Source organism: Seriola lalandi, unplaced genomic scaffold (genome assembly GCF_002814215.2).
Source record: "Seriola lalandi dorsalis isolate HSWRI2012SDOR001 ecotype SW California unplaced genomic scaffold, Sedor1 jcf7180002051954, whole genome shotgun sequence".
Lineage (NCBI taxonomy): Eukaryota > Metazoa > Chordata > Actinopteri > Carangiformes > Carangidae > Seriola > Seriola lalandi.
Genome location: NW_019522507.1, coordinates 34,748 through 59,923, shown reverse-complemented (window position 1 = coordinate 59,923; position 25,176 = coordinate 34,748). Strand labels below are relative to the sequence as shown.

Sequence of the window (25,176 nt, the reverse complement as noted above, 5' to 3'; positions counted from 1 at the left end):
CAAGCCATACAGTATGAAAGCTCCATTTTCTCCTAGCAAACGGGTTTAAACACAACATGATCTCTCTGAGCCCACAAGCACAACCTCAATGCACGGTCTCAATTTTAAATGTTGAAAAGGCAAATGAGATAAGATGCTGCTTAGAGTGCAAATATCTCCAACTGATTTCTGTAGGCATTGATACGAAAACATTTAGCGTGTTCTTATTATTTGCCACGAGTAAATTTTTAATTATAAAAAAATTATGAAAAAAAAAAGTTGAAAGGAAAAATGCAAGTGAGGATTGTGGGGTCATTAAGTCCCTTTTATTTTTAGTCTCATTTTGCAAACAAGAATTGTGTAAAAGAAACATCATGGCAGTGAGAAAACATCACAGCTAACTGATTAAAGAGCACGTTGTATTTAATCTACAATTGAAGCTAATTGAGTCTAACTTTCTAACTTTGTTATGAAATAAGCACTAAAAGCAGTAAGAATAAAAATCATTTAACGATAAGCATCTAGACATCTAAATCAAAACCATGCTAATGATATGCACTTGTTTTCCAGGTGTCTGTTACATTGGGAATATAATAGACTGGGATGGTCAAACTACATTTGTCAAGTACGTTTTGACCTTCAGCAAAGCATTTTGATGCTGCGCCAACAGGAGTGCAGCACCTATCATGAGCGCTGCAATGACCGCAGCCTTACTTGTGGGCAGGTACGTGATTCTGGATGATAGTGTTGGCCGTGCAGGACCCTCGACAGTTTGACCCTGCCTCACTGCTTCCTGCTCCTCTTGGGTCAGGGTCATGGGGCGGAGTTCAGCCAGTACTTCAAGAGCTGCTCGCTGACCGGATTGCACTGCACCACTCATGTAACCGCACCACTGTGTGGCCGTCTCCGTGCCTGCCCAATGGATCCTGTAAATGAAGGTAATCAGTGAGTCATGTACCGAACACTGAGCTTGATGTCGCTCTTTGAAAAGACATTTATTTCCTTCTCTGTTGGAGTAATTACATCCCTTTCAGCATATTCATACTGTGCCTTAAGCCATTAACATTCATTTGTTTTATCGGTTTTGCAGAGTACATGTGATGCTGCTGACTGATAAGACTTTCTGTCTGATGAACTGATACAGTTTAAGTTTTGCCCTTTAACAAGTCTCTGTTGGCTTCAGTGCTCCATGTCTCTGTGCAATGAAATTTGCAAGTACATGCTCAGCAAATTAGGTTACGCCTGTTCAACCCTGTAGGGTTTACTCGCCAGAAAAGCGTGGTAACAATGCTACTCCTCATTCACTTTTCCTCTGCTCCATGCAATGACAACACAGTCAAGGATGCCTTTTAAACCATATAAATTACTACCCATGGTGCCCAGGTTTGTTGTCAACATCAGTCCAAATCATATGCCTTGCAGCTGCCTGTATAACAGACAAGCTCAAAAAAAAAAAAGCACTGTACTGTAGTTTCAGTCTAGTCCAGTGAGAAAAAACTATTGGGATCAACATTCGATCAGTATGTGTGGCAGTGGATGCAGTTGCTGCCAATGAAGACTACAAAATGACACAAAAGCAGTCGCTGTGCCAGGCACATGGTTCAAAAAGCAACTTGACACATTGCTATTACAATGGCGCAGTGTTTCATGCAACAGATTCTATTTGTGTGATCAGTTGATCACATATTGGGTAAGGGATAAGGGAGGGCTGGGTGGATCAATGCGCTGCGCACAGCTCTACAAAGAAATAACGGTACAAGTCCATATGTTAGACATCTTTTATGTGACATTATGACAAGTGCAAATAAATGTTCAGCTCATTATGAAACTGTGGTGGGAAAAATTTAGTCTAGATGATAAATGGGAAACACGGTGGCACACTGTGCTTGTGTGTAACAGGCAGAGTGTACATGCGTTCTGTGCCCACCTATAATGATGCATATTACTCTCTTGACAAAGCACCCTTAAAATAACCATGATTAAAAGTACTGTGACACTGACTTAAGACCAGGTTTTTGTCGGTAAATTGTGTAATCCCTTTCCGCTGCCTCAAGATAGCAATATGCAACAATGCACCTGACCACATCTAATTTTAAGACACGCCCATGGGAACACAGATGGGTGCAAATGTATTTGCTTTTCAAACAACATGGGTGCTAGCCGGGAAAAACTGTGGCAGAATGAAACTAACAAATATACTTTGTGCTAGGTGTAAGATAGAGCCCAATGGCTCTGTAGAACTGAGGATGATGCATTACTGTCCCTTTTCACCAGTGGCGTTCCCAAAACATACCAATACCAGCCCTCCAATGAGGGCACACTAGCAGCAAGTTAGCTATCTTATCTCAAAACCCTCAGAAACAAGAGGGACAAGGTAGGAACCCAATGTGAGCCCAATTGAGAAACACAGGATAACATCCAGCCTTTTCCATCACATGGTCTTGAGAACCCACACTATACAACACTATGTACAAGGTGGTGGAGAAAGGATTAAACTCAATGCTCTCTCTCTACTGCAGGCCAGTGCTCTTGGATACAGATGGAGGGGGATGATCATCTGTGGCCCCATTGATTGGAAAAGGTGGGGCTGAGCCAAGCCATAACATGAACAATACACCCTTCACAGAAATTATTTTATGCCACCCATGAAAACAAACACTTATAATTCTGCATGCCTTAAGGCAGGAACATGCTATTCTGGGCTGCATGTAGGTGAATACGCATGGGGACATGTTCACCAGGCTGTTTCCTTTATTCTTTTACAGATTTGGAATATAACATAATGTGTTTTTTTGCTATGAACTCACCTCCAAAAAGGGGCTGTGCCAACCAGCCAGCTGGGCTGACACTTGCTGACACTAGCCGCACAACATGTTGTTGAGCTTTGGCAGGTGTGCATGCTGGCTCACCTGTGAGACTCTGCAACACATGATTACACATACCACCTGTGTTATATGTTATTATGCAGTAGTTGTTAAATGTATTTTACCATGTATCGAACCATAATCCCAGTCTTAGGAAGGGAACCTGCAAGGAGTAAACAACCAAGGTATCTGATTGACACCTTTGACGCTTCATATGGAGCCTATGCACCCCTGTCCGCCAATCCGAGGAAGGGAGAAGAGTTCCCTCATTGGACTGTATCCTTGATGATTAATTTATGTTGTCTGAACAGCGGAGATAGGGGCCTCAGCAGCGAACACGCTTCCTCTGGACTCCACATAAACACCTCTCTGATGTGGTAAAGCAGGATTTGACAGTGAAATTCACAAAGGGGTTACTATTCAGCAAGGATTCAATCAAGAATCAGACGTCTGAAAAGACAGAGTAATCAGGACTAAACAGAGGATCAGTGTGTGCCAAAGCTTCAATGAAAAATGTTCACAAGTAGAGATGTTGTGATAACAGGGGCTGCTCTGGGCATATTTTAATGGATTGATATTGGCTAAAATACCGCCAATCAAAATCCGATCCTTTCATTACTGTACTCTGCTGTGGTTTGGCCACCTCAGCCTGCTAGTGTTGCAGCTCTGCTCCCTGCAGGCCACTGTCAGTGCTTGTCAAAGAGAGTTTGTGAAGAAAGAACCTCTCACTCTGTAACACCACTGTACATCCTCGAGTGAGCTCAGCGTTTCTTTAGTTCCAACAAATCCAACAGAGTGAGTCGTCTCCTTTCTAGTGGGTCGCATCACGTCTTCGTCGGGGGTGGCATTCTTCCAACTGAACTTTCATTTATATCATATCAGTAATTTAAGCTTATAAACTTTATATTTTTGAACCGTGACCTTCAGTGTTTGGATCCAGAAGCTCATAAAAGTTTATTTGTGTGAGATTAAGTAGTCTAACGCTGTGTTATTTCACTGATAAATGCATAGGCTATTCAATCAACATTTAAATAATGTAAATATAAGTTTTGGATAGGAGTTGGTATCAGCAGATACCCAATATTACAGGACTCAGATTGGGATTCGAGCCAAAAAAAGAACTTGACTTGGACGCCCCTATTCAGAAGCATTTTTCAGTCTAGCTTTCTACAATAGTCGACTTCAGACTTCAAGAGCAGAATATCCAAGAGCTTGAGACTTCAGACTGTAAGGCCTTTTGGCAACATGTCAAAAAGCTTGGTGTTGCTAATATACACCAGCTGCCTATTCACCAAGAGGTCTTGGGATGTGACTCGTCTCCCCAAAGGAGCTATTTGTAAGTTTTCTCTGCCGTCAAATGTGGTTTCTTGCTGGGAATGAGTGGTGGTAATTGGTGCTTGACAAGAGCTAAAAAGCTACAAGGTAAGGGGTTATAATGCGCCCTCTGAGCAGCGCTGCATCTTCAGGGCGGACTGGAGGCTATGGTGACAATAAGCAGTTAGCATGCTCATTTCAGTAGAAGAAAATACGCATTAACATTGGTGTTTCTTTCCACGGCTGGAGACAGCTCTTGGTGAGTAAGGAAAAGAAGTTTGATGCTGAACTGACAAAGTTTGCTTTAGACTGGTAAGTAAACAGCTGCTAATGCTAACATTACTTATGTAGCAATAGCAAAACTTAACTCATTTAAACTGATTAAAACTGCATTTTGAAATCTTTTAGAAATTAATTTGTTATGTTTTCTGCAATTGCCCAACATAATTGCAAATCTGTACATTGTGACTCAGAAGTGTATAGCATCACAGGTTGCAGTACCACTTACTGCTACTCATTGTTATTACAATTATGTCTGGGGAAGCTCTGTAATGGATTTATGCAGCAGTGCCTCAGCTAGGAGTGCAACCAACCTAGAGATGACTCAGATAAGGATATACAAACGATAATGAAAAAGGAAAGCAATGCATCCACCACGTATGGTAATAAAAAATAAACCAGACAGGAGCGGTGGAGGGAGAAATCAACCATTACAGCAGGATACATGGCAGGTGGTGGTAAACAGCATAATGAGCAGCGGCATTATGATGGAGAGAGTGAGAGCTTGTCAGATTAAAAAGATCGCGATTGTGACCTTGATTCAACATGATTGGTGTCTCGTTTAAATACTATAGGTGTTTATATGATAAGAGTTAACTAGAACTGACTGACAGCACCGATGGCTTTTGGGCCCTGTTAAACTTGATGCAGAGTGTTTAAATGTGCACAAACATGGTGGTCTACCATCTACAGTAAAAGCCTGCAACATGAGCGGTTCCAGAAATGCAAAAGTGCGAGATTAATCCAATCTGTAGAACTGGGAATAAAGATAAAAAGAATCCCTCTGAGCTAGTGGGACATCATTTTGACCTCTGCTGTATACAAACTCTTTAGATGTGTTCAATTTAATCACATTTCCCAATGGGCTGAGTCAAATAATGATAGCAGATGAACAAAATGGATTTAGAAAGAAACTGGTCCACATTGTCACATTAAACTCAACAGACTCTGGGAAGAATAAAGCTTTCTTTCTCTTCTGTCATTGACCTTTCTTGAGCTTTTATCTGGGAAAAAAAAATTGTGTTGCTTTTTCAAAAAATATAATGAAATGCCTTATGTCTATATATGGAAATAGGAAATGTTATATGTCATATCTGACAATCAGCGCTGAAAGAAGAAAGGTGTTCATATTTTTCTCCTCATGATGACCCAGTTGATATATAACACAATCATCTCTGCTCTGAGTATCTTCCTCTCAACTGTGCTGACAAAGTGTCTGTGTGGTGGATAGTGTTGCCAACTTTTGTGGACAGATATTTGGAGCTGCTCGGTGTGACTGTATGAATTCCTCTGACACTTCTTCACATCATAATCTTTGTGTATTTTGGAAGGCTGTATAATTCCCTCGGGTTGTGAGTTGAGGTATTATGTTTTCCCTTATAATTGTAAGAAATCAGTAAACCTTTTCTGTTTGTGTTCACCGGTGGGATCTCTTGTTCAATTCAAGTTGATGTTTTTCATAGTCAAAAACATTTTGTTTCCACCTGTCCGCTGGCTGGATAATGTTGTTTTGTTGCATACTGGGTGAAGTCAGGGTCCTTATCCCCTGTGTTGGAGGATTCAGCCGGAGTGAGTTTTAATAGAGGAGATTTTTCTTTTATCTGCTTGCCCCCTTGGTACCTAAAGCATCTTACCATTTGCTTTCTTGCTTACGTTTCCATCACTTTGTGATGCCTTTGGTTGAGGAAAGTGAGGAGGCAGATTTTTTTTTTCTTTTGGTTCATCCTTATATAAACAGATGCTTTGCTTTTGGCTTTGTGTGGGCATATCACAATATGTTGGCAGGACGGGATCCTCCTAAGGCTTGTTCATACAAAATTCTACAGGCAGTGTTCTCAGCACTGAGTGTTTTTCAGTGGAGAAGGTTTGTGCAGCAGTTCTGTGGCTAAAGCCTGCTTGTCATGTGTGACCTGTTAGATGTATTTAGGTGTACTGTGGGGATCTTTGGGACAAAAGGCTCTGTGCTCAAACTTCGTGAATTTTAAAGGCTTACTTGACAAACCTGACCAAGAAGCTTAAACAGAGAGAAAAAATCGAATCTAAAAACAAAGTTTGTATTGGTTGTTTTTAATTACGACTACATTTAAAATAATTGCTATGAAGTATGATGTATGAGCGTTGATCGTAGCTGAGTAAAGCTCATGTTTTGTTGAAGCACATGTTTTGTAGCCCGTGGAGCATTATGCTGTGACCTTCTGCTTATCAGGAACGACAGGTGTTTGTAGTGATCATTTCTTGCTGAGCGATCACTCTCAGGTTTGTGTTGTACATATTAGGAGTGTAAACATCAGGTGTTACCCCATAAGAAGCAGAAGCCAGTTTAAAAAAAACAATGATATCAACATATTACAACCTGAAGAGTCATTCTGGTGTTTCAGGGTGAGGAGCAGCCGTGTTACTGCAGCCCTTAAAAAGATAGAACAGAAAGGGACTGATGGGCTCATCCTGACATGGCTGAATGGATGGAAACTTCACTGTGGGGATGCACAGAGATGAACCTAAGCGTGCAGAGCTAAGATGGAGAGCTCCACTTGTTGTTATTATTATATATATAGTTATCTTTCTCATTTATGTAAATAAGTATGGTATAAACCTATGATATTTGTACAAAATACAACATATCAATTCCAGTGCTTTTAAATCTATCACAGTTCTAAAATATTTCAAATGTATTCTGTCTCACTGTGTGTCATTGGCTGAATGAACTAATCCCTCTCAGTTGGCTGTAATAATCCAAACAATGTGAGAAGCAGCACAAACAACCTTTTTTTTTCTTTTTTTTTTTTTTGAAAATTTTCAGCATCCTACAAAGCAACTCTTACCACTGCAGTTTTTATTCTACCTGCAGCTGAAGCTGTTAACTTAGTAAAGCATGAACCCATTGGGGTCAATTTATTCATAGTTCTTGGCAGCATCTCTTTTTTCTTACTCATTCTCTTCTCTACTCTCTCTAACCAACCTAGACTTGAGTAGGGAGGACCTCTCTATAGGTATCTCACACACTGACCACTCAGGCATAGTATCCATCTAGGATAATTACTGTAATCATATAAACCACACTGTGGTCAGTATGAGATTCATACTATCCCAAATGAAATCCCATAATCCACCAGACACTGCCTGAATCCGTTGTGCTGTTAAATACAGAATGTATGAAGCAGCAGCTGCATTTTTGTCGACCAGGCATGGGCTTGGTTTCATTACATGTGCTGGATTAGTGTCAAGGTCACAGCATGTCCTTGAGGATCCATTTCCTATATGGGCTAGGAATATGGATAAGGGCTACCGCCCCACGCTGCTGTTCCAGCCATGTTATGTAATGAGCTTCCTCTGCTCCCCATGGACTTAATGTCATTATGGAGATGAATTACCTGGATCCCCCTCCCCACCTTTCGCTTTCATGCGTCCGGCTTTCTGCATCTCTGAACAGGCCATTAGGAATGGATTATAGGACGTTTTCATAGGAGAACACCACTTCTGAAGACCTCTTGCCATTTCGTTAGAACTGGACTAATGTGTGTCAGTGAAGGCATAATCACTCCCACAACTCACGTCAATGATCTGTAGGCAACTGGGTGCTAGTGAGTAATACGTGGTCGGCAGGGTGAACTGCAGACGTTGTTTTTGTGGTATAAAAATAGCACAAACATCCAGCAGCCACTGTTCATATCTCTCAAACAATCTAGTGTAAAATGACACAATTTGCTAAAGTATAAACTCTAATTTTAGCTCTTGAAGAAAAAAATTGCCACACAGGTTGACGTCTTCTACATCCCTTGAAGCATTTGCTTTGGTGAGGACACAGAGGAAGGTGACTATAGGGAGAAAGAGAGGTGAGATGCTGTGGTGTATTTGTCATCAGTGGTGTGATTACCTGCCACAGGGCTTCCTCAGGCTAGGGTGGTAATATGTTAGCAGACCTGGTGCCATGACATTAACAGGGCAGCCCCCGCTGTAGTCCTCCTTAGCCCAGTCCTGTAAAGCAGAAAAGTTACCCTTGTATTATTTCATGGCACACAAGCATGGCTCTGTTTCAACAAAATGACACTTTCCAACTCTAATCTTGTCTAGTTTTATTTAATAGCACAACTCAACAAAACAACATAAACCACAGACCAGAGGTTTTCATTTAAAGTCTGACACTGTGCTCCCCTCAGACAAAATTGAGACAATTGCAACCCCTCAACAAACCCTGTGCAGTATGCCAAAATAGCTATTACCAATTCCTTTTTGTAATGTACCCATGGGTGTACAGACAGCTATCACTGGATTACTTTGATAGTGAAGAATTCTCAGCCAAGTTCTGGAGTTTTAATTGTAAGAGCATCTTTTTTCTGTGAATTGTAAGTGAATTTATGGACTTTTATTCATGATAGACATTGGAGATAACGATATCCCCCAGAAGTCTTCGTCACACTAAATCTGAAAATATGTGTATGACTCCAAGAAGGGGTATGAATTTCAACACAAATTGCTTGGTAAGAGTTGTAAAGCACCTTGATAACCGAGAAACCAAATCAAGAAACTCCCCTGGGCTACCGTAAAATCAGGCCAAATATCTCTCAACACTGTGCCATCAATTTATCAGCTTTTTGTCTTCTCATTAAGCTCTGAGTTGTTGTTATTGTATTTTATAAAATGGTGCTTTCCTTGAGGCTGTTTGTCAAGAAAATAATTTAAAATCATGATGCCCCCCTTAACATCCCCACCTCAACTTTTCTCAGGGCACTTTTTCTTTCCATTTTACCTTTCAACAGTGAAGAACTAAAATCATATATTTGCATGACAAATGTGCTATTTCACAGTCTACCAATGTGTGCTCATCATGGAATGGACCTAAGTATCTATTTGGTATGCATGTGACACATCGTGATATAGAAAAGTAGTCTAGCTACTGAATGGAACACATTGTTTCCATGTAGTGTGGCCGTGGCACATGTCTGCCCATGATGACACTTAAACTCCGTGTGGAAACACCTTCGGGAAGGGTTGCCCTGCCGACTCCCTAATCCCATGGATTTATTATAATAACATGTATTTCATTTGTTTGTATGCTTTGATATGAAATAATTTCAGAAATTAGCCTGTATTTTTGGAAAGCCACTGATAGGGCACAGTAGCCGGGTTTCCATTGCAGTTTTATGCAACACAGAAGCGATTTTTTTAGAAAAGTTGAGAAAACACAATTGCGCTTGGTCTGCGCTTCCATTGAGTGACGCTATGTGTCTTGGATGATATCATTGCAAATAAACGTGACGATGGGTTTCCAGCAGGCTGCCTCTCGGTGGCATCTGACTCCCTGGGGCAGGATACGGCAGGCGCCACGACTTGAATCCAAAAAAAGTGTTTGCATTTCAATTTTGCGAAATATTGCTTTGTTGAATAGTCTGGAAAACCACCTCATGCGAGCGAATAATTTTTGCTACGACATTTGGGTTTCTTGGAAATTCACGTGTTTCCATTACTCGTTTTTAAGTTTGAAAGTTCAAATTGTGCATTAAGCAGGTTAATGGAAGCGCAGCTAGCGAGGGAAAACATCTTTTTGTAGTTTATCTCTTTGGATTGCCTCCTCTCCTTGAAATTGTTTCCTGTCACAAAGTAATTTCAAAATCAGAACACTTTGTGATCCCATGCTGGCTTCCCACCCTCCTAGTTCCACAGTTTAATGTTGGTATTTCAGGAGTACTCAGTTTTAGTAATAGTCATATCTTTCTCCTCCTGTGAAGTCTGAACCATTGTGGTCCACATTAACACATTTTATGATTCTGGATTAACAATTGCATTGAATTGCTCTAATACAAAATTAAGGATCATAAAAATGTGATTATGTTATCATATATTTTGTTGTACCCGTGTTAAGCCCCCTGTTGTCATGCAGGATTAATAAAACTGTCAGTGTTAACAAGCTAAGGCAATTGTAACCACCGTTTTACCAAGTAGGTTGCTCAGTATGCAGTGAGCTACTCTATTTCCTTTGAAAAAATTCAGTTTGTTCGCAGGAGTGCCAACTTCTGCCACACGAAATTGCTTTCCTCTGCAATCCAGGGTAAAAATGAAACTACAGATTTTGGCATTACAAAATTCTGCTTCAGACCAAAATATTATTGTTTCATTACAAAAATCTGCCACTGAACTACTTACTTTCTCCTCATAGTGGATGAAAGATGCAGCCTCAGATCCGAGGTATTTTACTAGACTGGAAATCACAGCTTTTCTTCTTTCTCCAGCCTGCAAACAGAAAGAAATACCTATTCTGTCGTGGTCCTTCTCATACACTCACCTATCACTCACAAATATAACAGCGGGCAGCTGAAATATGAAGACTAGAAACCAATCCAAGTTGGACACAGGAAGCAGCAGTCAATTTGAATAACTCAAGCATAGTCAGCACATGCTCCTGGTTGTATTATCACACACGGTGAGTTATACACAGAGCAGCTGAGGCCTGAGGACCAAAAGGACAGATCACCATAAAGCATGCTGACAGATCCTCATCTGCATGTCACTTTACCTTTGCTCCCAGCACCACCCTTGTGCAATAATTTGGAGCTGATACTGATAATCTCTTCATATACTCCTATAATGGAGAACAGAAAGGGAACAGCAGCATAGTGACAAATTGCTTTCGATGAAGAACTAAAAAAAAAAAAAAACATAACTGAATATTTTGCGTCTACTCCATACACTGTATGAGAGGCAAATACAAAATTAAATAAATAAAAACAATTAAGATAATATTACTGACTAAATCAAATTTAAACAGCAAAATGAGTGTGTAGTTGTAACCTTGATGGCCACTTGCCTCACAGGCACCAACACTGTTTTCCTCTGTTGAGCAGTGGAGTAGCAAGGGAGGTTAATTATTTAGCACCCTGTGCAGCAAGGAGACAGCTAGTCTCGAGTTTTGTAGCAAGCCAGGATAATGACTGAGATGCCAAAACAATGCTAGACATGAGGACAGATTTATTTATTTCTTTTCAGGTAAAGGGAAAACACTGGGACTAAATGAAAATGTCAACACAGTAGGAGACAGCGAGGAAAAGAGAGACGGGGAAGATGTAGGCTGAGTGTACTGTATGCAAAGTGTGGTTATTGGAAAAACATATGAAATGTATAAAGGGAGATAAAGCAGCATGAATCTATTACCAAAACTGCTGCAGAAAATGATTCACAAGAGAAATGAACACATACAGACCTGTATTGATATTAGCTGTGTCTCAATACAGGTACTACATTCTTTGAAGGCTGCATTTAAAACCAGTTGCATCACAGCAGCACGATGAGGCTGTCCCACTTTGAAAGCTCCATCAAATGTGGATATACGTCCTTCATTTCCTAGACAGTGAAGGATCAAACAAGTGCATCTTTCACATTCAACAGGTGCATCTTTCACGGCCAAACCTATACCGAGATTCATTGCATACTAGTGCTGAATCACTTTTCAAAAAGAGAATAAGGCAGACTCTGCAGATAAAACAGCGGCCGAGGATAAATAGGAAATCTTCTGTGGACCAGACTCGTCTCTTTTCGGCTCGGTCGTGGACCGCGTTGATTCTACAATAATCAGGTTCAATATTTTTAAAGCCACTTCTGATGGGATTCCTTGTTTACCAAGTGGATAACCACTAACCATCAAGTGGTTCCTTCAAGTTCAATTTAGAGATAGACAAAGCATAACTCAATGCCTGGTGCACATAATAATTGAAAAAAACCATTATGTCCTATATTTACCTTAGTAACAGATACTGAAAGCTGGAGAGAGCATCCCACTGCTCTCAGTCTATACGCTGTGCTGTTTCAGAGCTCAGATGGTGCACAATGTCTCATGCAATTTTCATAATGTTGCCCCTGGGCATTTTCTTTTACACAATAACATCATTTTGACTGATACACATTATGTTGTCTCTGAATGTAAAATTACCCAGGCTGGACCTATAGTATAAGTTTAACTATACAGTATCTGACTTTTTTTCCATGGTAGGAGGTATCTTTTTAACATACACCTACATTTAAATTTAAACGCATCTCCAAGACTCCACAGTTTAGCTGTTGAAAACCGTGACATCTCATTAGGCAACTTGCAAGTTTAGGAGCAGCCCTTGATAACTGAGTATTTAATGCTTGCAATTAATTTGACTTTATCTTGCAAACCACAGTTTGTATCCACTATCAATTTAAATATAATTACAACACATCATCATGATGGGAAAGAAAAACACATATTTTGCTTTTTTACTATTTGTATGACTGGTAAATTACATTAAATCATAATAAATGATAATGAAAAGTCAAACACAAAGGTATATCACAGAGAACAATAACCTGTTTGAATTATAGATGCATATCAAAAAATTGCTAATTGTATCTGTCTGCACATCAAGGGTGGAAGGGGAGTGTTTTTGAAGAATCAGTCATTTCACCTTTAAGTATTTTTAAACTCAAGTATTTTTCTGCTTTTCTACATTTAAAGTCACAAAAGTCACATGATGAAGTTATGATTGAATGAAAAGAGTCAAATCAGCAGCTGCAGCAGAGAAGATACTGGAGAACACGGCAAGTACGCCAAATCAAACGCTCCTGCCATGCTGCTATAAGGTTTAGATGTTAATTCATACTGTATATCTGAGCTAATTAACTAAAAATATATTTACACTGTTTATACTATTTACGCTTTTAAGTTCACACAATGAACAATTTATATGTATCTGTTTACACAATTATTATTTACATGTGCTCTTTAATAACAGTCATAATAACCTCCTGAATCCATCTCTGTAGTTTTCCTCTTATTTATCTCAGTCTAAGTCCTAGCCTTCTAGCCTCCTCTGGTTAGTTCAGCCACATCTGACTTTAGAGACAGGAAGTGGAGAAAAAGTAAACATAATGCTTATAAAGTCCCTCCGTCTCTATCCAGCTGTTAGCTTTTGCCAACAGGGCACATGCTGGGTCTTGGCTAAATGCTAAATGCTAAAATACTGATGATGGTTCCCACAGCTGTGACTTTTATGTTCACTTCTACGGTCAGTGAGGCGTGAACCACCTTTCTGCTGTTTCTGATAATCCCTGTTGTGACTGCAGAGCTCATTCAGCTCGTGGAGGAGCGCAGTGAAACCAGAGAGGCTGAGTGAACTGATTACAACAAACTGTAGTGTAGCTCTTTGTCTGTGTTTGTCGGCTGCAGCTGCTGCAGAGTTCATGTTGTTTATATATCTCCACATTTTCTGCTGTTTTATTCTGCTGTTAATTATAAGAAGTGGCAGCTGTTTGATTTATGTAGCTTAATATTGCTACATAAAGTCTATGGATACCCGCTGTGGCGTCCTGGTGTTTCTATTACTTTGTCCCATTCATATTAATGAAGGTATACTAAATAACAGAAACACCTCTCTGTACAATGCAATACAGCTCAACAGCTCCGCACACTACATCCTCCAAAATGTTCATACATTTGCATCACGACCCTCTCCACCTGTGTACCTGTTCCTTCCTGTGTGTGGCTGCTTCCTTTGCAGGTACTAGAGGTGGGTGTGGCAAGGGGCTGACAGTGCCTGGGCTCTTCAGCAGACCTTGAACACCTGGGCTCTGTGTGCTAGAGCTTTTAAAACCACATTGGACCTCAGTTCTGGTTCTCTCTTCTCCCTGAGGCACCCATTTGGTTTGGTTGGCATTTAGTTTGTGTAGTTTCTGTTGCTGCACCGTACAACACTGCATTCATTGCATACTTCTTTATTCATGCACCCACTTACACTGCTGATCTTACAGATTACACGTGCTATTGTTAGTTTAAGTTCTCCTCCTAGATTTATTGTCTTTTTTTTTTTTTTAAATAAAGCGTTTGTTAATTGGCTTGTCTGTGGGCATCTCCCTCTTTTGTCATGGCCATGCGGCCCAGTTTGTGACAAAAATGTTTAATAAGAACGGAACATTACAATCTGCATAAAGATGGATTTATTGCAGCACTGTTGTGTAATTGTAAACTGAGTGTATGTAATTATCAGTTGTATGCACAGGCTGCAAAGTGCCTAACATGAATTTATTGGTTGCTCTCGGTGCTGTTCTCACCTGGGAGTTGAATATATGCATTTCAAACCATTCATATACGCCTACATATATGCCTGGTAGCCTTAAGATGTTTTTTTAATATAAGTTTCATTATATCATCATCATCATATAACATTTTTACACCTTCCACCCTTCCCCCTTTTAAAAATATAACATTTACACAACATTAACTGACTTACTTTGTAGTTTGAGTGCATTTTTACACAAATAATTTTACTTCTACTAGAGTAAAATTTATTTTGAGTAACAGTACTTTTACTTGGTTACAAATTTATCAGTGCTCTTTCCACCCCTGCTCCACATTGATAACCCATTACCTCCTTGGACGTCCACTGAGAAGCCTGCTGGCCGGCGATGAAGCCCACCAAAGCAGCATTACCATTGGGGCTGGTGGCGTCAAAGGTCACACAGAATGGGGAGCCAGTGGAGGATCCTGACACTATTTCCCCAGAGAAGCCCTTGTCCTTCCAAAAAGCCTGTGGAGAAAAATAAGCAATCCACAACTTCATCATACATATGTCAGTAATGACAACACAAAACCCAACTCGAGAAGGCGAAGAAATGACTTGAATTCATTCAAAAAATTTGGAAAAGACTGGATTTAATTTATAGAAGTGAAAATAGTTAATAGAAAAAAATTGAAATATTGGAAACCTACAAGTGGTTATAAAACACCCTCTAAGCAGCTATCAGAAAGTGACAAGACAGGCCGCTAGAGTTAGATGGTTAACGTGCTAACTTCAGTAGAAGAAAAGACATGATAGAGATGAGTTAACATTGGAGTCTGGAGACAGCTCTTGGTGAGTAAACGAATGAAGTTTGATGCTGGTAAGTAAAAACTTCTTAATGCTAACACTGGCTATGGATAGCAAAACTTACAAATAGCTCCGTTAACATTAGCCCAAAGAAGGTAGCCTACTGGTCATATCAGACCAAGTAAGGCAGTAGCAGCAAAATGAGGAGACTGATGCTGGACTCGCAACGTTTTTCTAGACTGGTAAGTAAACAGCTGTTACAGCTAACATTGGCTATGTAGCAAAACAAAACTCAAAAATAGCTCATCTACTGTAGAAACAGACATGGGCTAAAGTAAAATGAGCTGAAGCAAAAATTATGGTTGTCACTGGCAAAATGTGGCACTAAAATCCTTTGATACGTCAAGATAGAGATCAAGAGATGTCCTGCTAAATATCAAATATAAATATTTAGCAAACAGCACTGACCTTTTGTGCATGAAAGCATGACATTTTTGATGTATGTGTGTTGGAAGCAGAGGCTTGTTCTCTCTCTTGCTGCCTTTTAAAATCTGTGTTTCTGCCAGGAGCCACTGAACTGCCCTTGACAGCTGAATAGAATCTTATTGACATTATCAGCCACATGTATATGTTCTTCCATTCAGGATCATATAATTGTGTCAACATTGTATAGCTATCTAGATACTATGAAGTATAAGAAACCCTTAGTGTGAAACCTACAGTATATACTGCTACAATGTTAAAGGTAAGTTGAGGGTGAAGGCAATATTTTGGCTTACTTTCTTTCCACTATCCTTGATCAAGTCAGTGAATTCTTATCAGCTCAGTGGTCATTACTCTTAAAACACAAAACCTCCTGGAAAACAGGCAGACAAATTTTTTTCTCAAAGGATCAAGAATATCATTAGTAATTTGAGATTAAATTCAATACAGGAGCAACTCTGATACAATGTATAATACAAAAAGTCTATTTACTAAATTCCTGTACAAGTTTCCCCTAAAGTGCAGCAAACACAGGCGGGATATTATGTGTGCTGAAACACCTGTTCCAGTGTTTTCTATTCAGGGCCTCAGTGTCAGCATACGCCACCATCCTATTTCTCATTGACGTGCGTCACTGCTCCAGAAAATAAGTTTTTCTTTTGCCAGATCAGTAACCCAGCTGCTGTACCTCGACTTTTTACTTTTATCTCCGTGGCACGCTTTGTGTGTGTGCTATAGGCATCAAATGACACAACACAACGCTATGTGCAGGAGCTGGTGTGTGTTACACTTCAGCGGCATCGAGACAATTTGTAATTTAGACATTTCCAACTCTCATTATATACAGTAATTGGATATCAGATAGGTATTAACTTTGTCTGCTTAACTAAACATTGCATAGGTAGCATCACTCACCGTCATAAATTGAATAGAGGTGCATGTGTTTGAGAAGCATGTTCAGGTTATGAATGACTTATCTGCAAACTGAATGCTGTGCAGTTGATTTGTTCTGATTATTGCTATGCGGTAACTGCATTTGAGATGCAATGGCAGAAGTGAAAAGCATTTATGTAGGACAGTTGTAGTGTATGTAGGTTGTTTTTTCTACGTAAGAAGCATTCATTCATAAAATATGCAGTGTCGTATGTACTACCATATAAAAGACAGAGTATAAACATTTATAGTACAAAAGCTTGTATGGGACCTATATTAAAGGGGCCAAATGTATGTACAATGATGCACACAAACACTGCATTTTCATATGAAAAGTATAAATTTTTTATGTATATTTTACATCATAGTTGATTTGAACACATTTCATAGGTGCCAAATTTTTAATTTCAAAATCTAATGTCAAGACCATTCAATGCTTCATAAGATGGCACGAGAGAAGTAACACAAATGTCTCATAAATAATAAGCGCTTCGCTCTCTTGCATGCGCTAAGTGTAGCCTGCTGGCAATCTCGCAGCCTCATGTAATAATAAGTGACTTTAATGTACCTGCAACAAAGCCTGTTGGCCAGCACAGGCAGATTTGAGTGAGCATCAAATGACAGTTCTCTTTGACATCTTTTATTTATGCATATATTCATTTTATGACTTGCAACAGTGGGTGAAGGAACATCAGCAATCTGCAAACTATTGTGTCTGTGTGCATATGCTTATGGAGCTTTCCCATTTGCATATGCATGTGCATATGCTCGCCTAATGCATATTTATTTGAATGTGTGTTCGTTTATCCATCCATACAGATTTACGCTGTATCTGCATAACACTAAGAGCATGGTAATTGTAAGTCTAAAACCCTAATTGTTCCATATTTATTTATGCGTGTGGTTTTCATGTCTTGTTCTGCTCATTTTTATTTATCTTGAATAAATGCTGACTTGATTTGATAGATGATCACAGAAGAATAAATTCAATATTCCAGTTGTCTTGAATTATCTTGCCCACTTATTTGTTTGAAGAAATGTTGCTGTGACTGTAAAAGACAACTTAATTTATTTACATTAAACTGTGCTTGCACTCCCTTAGAGTATTTCTTTAAGAATAATGAAAGCACAATATTTTTCTATTATAATTTTACTCTAGCCTGAAAATAATAATATATAGTTTGAAGTGGCATAAACACAAGATTCAGGAGTCTTAACTATGGTGACAGAAAATGCTTTTGTTGCTTTCAAATGCTTTCTGCCAATGCCAGACCCACCTTCTTTTTGCACAACCCAGTACTGCTCTACAACCAAAGGGCATTGTCAGGGAGGTCGTTTTGAGTGATCAACAAGTGTGAAGTATGATGGCTTTGCCTCAGTCAATCGTAGACCTCAGGAGTGAGTCTGAGGTGGAGAGGCAGCTCCTGGCTATACAGATGCACAGCATGCTCGATATGTTTGTAGTTCTGCAAAGAAATACCAACAGTTCTCTTTTCTTCTTGGTCATAATTACAACATGGTTGAACCATGATCAGGTGGCTGGCATGGATTTCTTTTTTTTTTTACTTCAAGGCACGTCACCTGTCACTTGGGTTTGCCTACACAACCAGGCTACCTCGGGCTTCAGGATTTCCTGATGTTCTTTCTTATACATCCGGACTTTGCATAAGCTCCATATAATGTGGAAATGATTGTGCTGTTGCCCTAGCAAAATCTCCCAACATCAGGGAGGGTTGTCACAGGTAAGTAAAGACACAAATGTGAGGCCCAGCCTGAGGCTACCCCAAGAACTTAGGTCCTGAGAGGGACAAGATGGTGCCTCAAGGATTGTACCCCACTGTGGAGCAGATAATCCAAAGCATGAGTGTGGATTCAACTATTTATGCTGAAAATGCAAAATGCTTGGCCTTGTACAAGTGATGTGACAAGAGCGTTAGAGCGAACCGCTCAGTCAGCTCAGTCTCTCTCTTTCTTTTTTTTTTTTTACATATTCTAGAGAGATGTCTGCTGCCATCTGCTATGAAAGTGTCTCAGTGATTTCCTCTGGTCATGGGTTTTAGCAAGAGGCTGATTTTTATCCACTCTCCTGTGCAATGTTTCAGAGAGGAAGTAAGATTGTAGTGTCTGGTACTAAACCCATTCTTCTTCTCCCTTCAGTTGGGGTTGCTGGTGGCTCTTTATGTCCTTCTTAAATGAGCTGTTTGTATGTGCTGTGTGGTTATTCCAACCACTCTCACAAGAGCACCAACACAATAAATAAACAAGGGAGAGCAATTAAACAGGGTCAGTAATGTAACCCCGCCAATGTGCAGATTCTGACTTGTCTGGGATAGAGACTGTATCTCAGCTACCTTTTCAGTTATTGGGTGTTTTGCCTTGGATGCATTTTAAAGCCCAATTATAGGATATGGTCTGTACTAGTCATGGCTTAAATTCATTTTTTTGCCAACCACAGTAGCACATTGCTCAGCTTCTGTGCCGTCAAATCACCCGAACTATCACTTTAAGTCAAATTAGGTCAAAACACACAAACATTCAGTGTGACTTACACCTCCTCAAGGATATCATCATATCAGATGTCAATCGCAAATAAATGTCCATAAATCCACTAAGAAATCATGAAAAATGATGTTTTATAGCTGTCTCTACATCCATGGGCACATAAACAGGAACTTTGAATAGTTAATTCAGAATACATTTAATTGTGCCATTTTGCAAAAATGTTAAAGAAAAAAAAAGTAGGCTAAAAACACAGAATACAAGAATGTGAATCCAAGTGCCTACTTGTAGCACACAGGACAACAACACATTCGTTGAACTTCTGCTCTCCTGATGGATTTATATCATCATATTGGCTCCCAAATTGAGCCACATGTTGATTTCGGCATGTCTCCATCTATCAGATTAGCAAGCATATTTTTGTTTTTTCCATTTTCATATGAAAGTCAAATTTGTCCCACATCCACTTTACGATACAAGGATGTCACCCCAGATAGGCTTTGAAGTACAGGAAGCCCAACAGATTCACAGAAAACACATAGGTAATTGCATCTGTTGTGAAAAATTACATACATATTGTATGTGGTCTGCATGGAATTAAAATCACTGACCAGCACAGTTAAAATAAGCTTTAGTCTCAAAGCTTTTCCAAAGAAAAGAGGTGGGAAAAAAATCTCTAAACAATTCTCTCTAAACAAAACTGAAGTAAACCTGGACTTCACTGTTTCAGTACTTTTAGCTAAGGATTCTCTCAGGATAAGAGATCCCGAATGAATAGACAGGTATTCTTAATACATTATTATTCAAATTAGCACGTCACAATAAATCAACATTATTCACTGAAAAACGCAATATACAGTCCCAATATAAAAAAGGCATTTAGGCTCAATGAACCACAATAACTACAGTCAGATGTTTCCTGTAGAAATTGATCAGTGTGTCATGACACTGTGGAGGTATTCGTCCCACTCTTTCATGCAGAACTGATTTCACTCAATGACATTTGTGGATTTTCAAGCATGAACAACTTTTCTCGGGTCCTGAAAGTGCATCTCAAGGGAACTTAACCCTGATAAGAGGCCTGAAGATCAGCTGACTTTGAACTGCTCAATAACATTTTGACAAGTTGCTTTTGACTATTTCCAATGCACTTCTTCACCCAGAATACTAAAGCTTTAAATTGATGGCAATGGTCAAAGTTTGTTAAGTATTCATGGGGAAGGACTGTCTGATTGTTAATCTGATTGTTATTCAAAGAGATTGCCCAAAATATCTTTATAATGGGTGCATTCCATTTACATGAGCTCTAATAGTTCCAGTATGGTACTGCACAGTGGCTCCATGTCATGGTGCACTGGGGCACTTGATGGAGCAGAACCGTCCTTCACGAAATTAGGTTTCAGTTTTGCTTTTTCTGTAATGCCAAGTGTAAATGTCTGTATAGTTGCCATTGATATGGAGAGCCTAGCTTGTTCATCAATATCAATATTAATTTGTGCTATATGTATCAAATTGGTGTTTGACCTATTGATGATTGATCAAGTTGATGATCGATTGATGAGTGATCTTCGAAACTGGTGAGGTTTACAGATTCTCTGGAGGTCCACAGTCAAGTGCACCTGAGACTCCCTGCAGACTTAATAAATGATGGATTTAGACTGTCACTCCAGATACAGGAGTGTGTATAAAATCTGTGAGTCTGCGAGTTTGGGGAAGTCCAGATATTTGGATTCAGCCTGAGTCAATGTCGGACACTTATCAATCCTTGTAATTAGTGTCATCACTGACAGTGGTAATGTTGTGCATCTGTAATTTTTGACATTTTCAAAATGTGACACAATCTATTGTGGGATTGTGAGCAACCATGGGCACTACTTTTTCTGTTCCATTGTGGAAAGTTTTGAGAATTGTGTATCTTGCATGTATTTTACACTCAAACACTTAAATAAAATGACGGAGGCAAAAATTAGGGAAAGCAAAGCTACTATTTGCTATTTATCTGTATCTGTTTATGCCACAAAAATATCTGTATTTGGATTATATTGAGCCATGATCTCAAAAACTGGGAGTTGCAACCATATTGGGAAGAGGTTCAGATTAATGTAAATTGGCAGCGCCCGTATCTGGGATATTTTGGCTTAATTTTGGTACAGTGGGAAGAAGTGAAGATACGTCGTCCATCTTCATACGCAGTCATCTTTGCGGACATTGTAGTTTGACTTTTTCTTTTGTCTGTTATCCCTGTGCATAAGTACATCTGACAGACTGTTTCAGATTTTTTTAAGCACTATTTTAGGCATTTTGCTTTTATTTGACCGCTATAAGAGACAGACGGGAAATGTAGAAAAAGAGGGGTGTGACATGCAACAAAGTTTCCTGTAGCTGGGAATCAAACCGCGGTTGCTGCGGTCATGTGGTATGAACCCTAACCATAAGCCCACTGGGATGCTCCATTTGCATCTGTTGATGAGTTGGTCAGGATTTTATGCTGTTTGCTGTCGGTCTTAATGTCATTTTGCCTCAGTAGTTATCTGTGCATTGGTCTGTAGTATCTTTGCGTTTCTGTTCCTCAACTGCCTGTTCGCAGTTAAATCTGCTATATGTGTATTTGCTGCATTTCCCTCCATCTGCCTGCATATGTCAGGGAAAATTATCCACGCACCTAACCTTCACACTCATAATTTCCACCGTTCTATTCTAGTGTGAAAGGATTGCATGTCTCAGTCACGTGAGCTCCGCCTCCTGTTTTACACTTGGCAGAAAAAAAATATTTCATATTTATAACTGTGGTAAGAAAAGTGAGCCCTCCAATAAATCTCCACATGAGACTGCTAACACATGAGAGAAGACAAAGAGTCTCAAATAAACCATATTCTAGATCAGTGACCAATATTTCCATGTCTTTATCAGCATCCAAATGCATCTTGGCAACACACCAAGGCACAGATCAAATAAATGTTTGCATGAGCACTAATGATTTTCTGTTCATTACAGTAAACAAATTTAATCTACTAACAAGGTGCACAGTCATTTTGTTAATTAATTGTGTGGTTGCAGAGTATAAAATAGAGAAGATAAAACCAATCAAATTTCATGTGCTAGAGGCTCTTTTGTACAAAGTGTTGAAATCTAGAAAGAACTGGTGCCAATTGAGTCGGCTGCTTCCTGCTACAGGCTCTCCGTCTTCTAAAATAGGTGAATAGATACAGATTCGAGAGCAATTTCCCCTTCACCTCTGATACTGGGAAACGTTCTTGCATTTTACATGAAATAAAAAAAGAGAGTGCGCACTGAAAATAGGATTTCAGATGAGGCTGAGGCTGAGAACTACAAATTGTTTTGGTATCTTGACACAGTCTTGTGTGTGTGGATTATTCAAATTCAGGTTTGTGATACACGAGCTGCAATTTTGCAACATGAGACAACTTCTTCTCCGATGTGTCTTAATCTCAAATTTCACAAAACAAAACAAACTTGCACTCAAATGTGGAACATGGCGCTGCCACCACTTGATATCAACGTTTGCACAGTACTGCCAAGTTGCTTTTGTGAAATTGGCCCCTGTATTACAACTGTGAAAATATAAAATTTGAAAAATGCATGAAGAACTTTGTTGCTTCAAAATCAACTTTTGTTTAGCAATGCATCGATTATATTGAACTATGGAGCTTACCTCCTTACAAATACATATAATGTACACAATAAATTAAAGCCTCTCATAACACCTTTGCAAGTGTGACCATCTGAATAATCTGCCGTCATCTGTCCCTTTATCAAGTCTGATGTTGCTCTATATGTCACCTATATTATTATCACATATATATATCCTCTAGTTATATGAAGATATAAGTTTATAACATATATGAAATACTCTATATATGAACATACAGTATACCAAAAATATCTATGTGAGGAATTGATCGTGTATATACGTATCAGTCTAGACTCGGTGACAGTATATACATGGTATTTTTGTATGCAAGTTTATCAAAACAACATACATATGTCAATTCTATATGCCCATATATGTTTTGTATAACATTTCTATTTCCCCCTTTTAGGAAAGTGGTCTCAGAGTTTTGGACCCTACTGTTTATAATATCAACATATATTGACAGGCTTTTGTATAATTTTTACATGTGTGCTTTTATATGTACATATATATCATATATGTAAATAAAATATATGCATATACATACATACATATAGTCTACAGTCTACTCCATAAACTATTACCTATTTAATTTTCTCTATATTAATGTGACGTGTCTAACATTGTTGAGAGCAAACAGAAACCCACTGTAGAAGAAAAACATGTAAAGCAGCTCTTCACAAGACAAAGAGTGTCTGCACAAATTTAATGTCCGCGCCTCACCATAACATAATTCATGCAAACATCTGTTATATTGCATTTTTATCTTCTGTTACTCACCGTCTCGTAGGTAATGATGAATTTTATCATGTGGCCCACAGGCATGTTCTGGGTAAGGAACGCTCTCTGGCTGGGCAGGGCTGGCTCGTAGTGGATTTTCGCTGGTGGGAAAAAAAACAGTACACCATGAATCCCAATAACTGTGTGCTCTTCTTAGATCCAGTAATCCTCGCCCTCCATCCCTGGTATCACCTGGTGTACTTTAAATGTAATGTAGGACAAATGCTTCAGTGGAGACGGAGTAAAAAGAGGTAAATAAAAATAAGTGAGGAAGGATAGCACACTAGTGTTAAAGCTAGTGGGCTGACAGATCATTTGCAAAACAATACAATTTTGGTGAAAAAAATGTCATTATAAAGATTAAAAAAATATAAATGTTTTAAAATTAAAGTATCTTCACAAACACATCCTTTCATTGTTTCTTTTTTTAATCTCCTATTAAGGCCTAACACTGTGATAAACCATGTTGTTGCAGGCCAGACCACTTTACTGCCAGACCATACCATATAGTACTTGTTTGCCATCTCAGTCTGATTGCGCACTAAGAGATTACATCCATTGCAAAAACTGGAGAATCAAAGTGGATAGCTGGTTAGCAACAGGAAGAACTGAAAGAAAAGAGTAAAGAAACAGACAGTGAATCGACAAGTGATCCCCCTCCAAAAAGTAAAATTGAGCTTCTTATATGTTTCCCCTTATTTCAGTTCATTCCTGAATGACCATTACCACTCAAATAAAAAGTGCTCCAAAAAAAAAATGAGCAAAACAGTTTTCACCCTCCAGATGATGTTGTAGGAGGCTTCTGATGCAGAAATTAAAGGGTTTTCTAATTTTTTTGCATGTATAATGTTTTAGTAAGTTTTTAGGAAAAGTGGGAGTAGAATTTCTGTATTTGTACTAACATTGTATGAACATATATACAGAACAACTTAGGCTTCATTTTCCTATTTAGCACCATAATAGTATACATTATGAATGATAATAACACAACAGTCATATCTTTATGAATAGTCATTTATTAATAAAAAATGTAGGATAAGATTTACATTACAAATCTACATGTTCTATTTAACTAAAACTAAATTTTGTGATAGTCCACAGAGTGTAGAGTCACAGTGTATACAATCTCTCCATGCTGGTGGCATTCTGAAATGAAAAAAAAAGAAAAATAATGAGATACATACAGTATACAAGATAAATATGAGTTTTATTTGTAGTAGATAACCTGAAAGAATAGGTAGACAGTATTATGTGACTGTGGGAAGGATTAGGATTAGATCTTGGATCCTCACTCTGAACGCTTCCACCACTCTGCCTGGCCTTTTATGCCCTCTATTATCATACTGAAGGAATGCATGCATCCATCCCCCAGAACATATGCCTGTTGCATTGTTCAGGCACAGGTGAGAATGGTCTGCAATGTGGGCGTGAACAAAGCAACAAACATCCCCCAACCCATCCCAGAACATTCAGAACCTGTTTCCAGTCTCCACATGCAACAAGCAGCTATTGGGCAAACACACGAAGCTCAAAAAAGCCCAGGATCAGTTAAAAGTTGTTGTTTTTTTTAACTGAT

General features: G+C 39.0%; 1 protein-coding gene across 4 annotated transcripts in view; it reads right to left on the bottom strand.

Moving 5' to 3' along the window:
* Positions 1-283: 283 nt before the first annotated feature.
* The window catches only part of LOC111649766 (putative flavin-containing monoamine oxidase A), a 43,704-nt gene continuing 18,811 nt past the window's right edge, over positions 284-25,176 (bottom strand). Inside the window, exons 8-13 of one of the 4 annotated variants that reach the window (XR_015436765.1) lie at positions 23,601-23,701; positions 14,816-14,974; positions 10,578-10,664; positions 8,311-8,411; positions 2,787-2,898; positions 768-905 (exon numbers count right to left, since the gene is read on the bottom strand). Coding sequence is in view for 3 of the 4 variants with exons in the window: in XM_023399459.2 (XP_023255227.1) it covers positions 587-905; positions 8,311-8,411; positions 10,578-10,664; positions 14,816-14,974; positions 23,601-23,701 (767 nt within the window). In the remaining variant the exon portion in view is untranslated. Of the gene's footprint in view, positions 906-2,786; positions 2,899-8,310; positions 8,412-10,577; positions 10,665-11,381; positions 11,772-14,815; positions 14,975-23,600; positions 23,702-25,176 lie in introns of those variants that run through there. The other 3 variants (XM_023399459.2, XM_087172070.1, XM_087172071.1) reach the window with 3 other exon arrangements.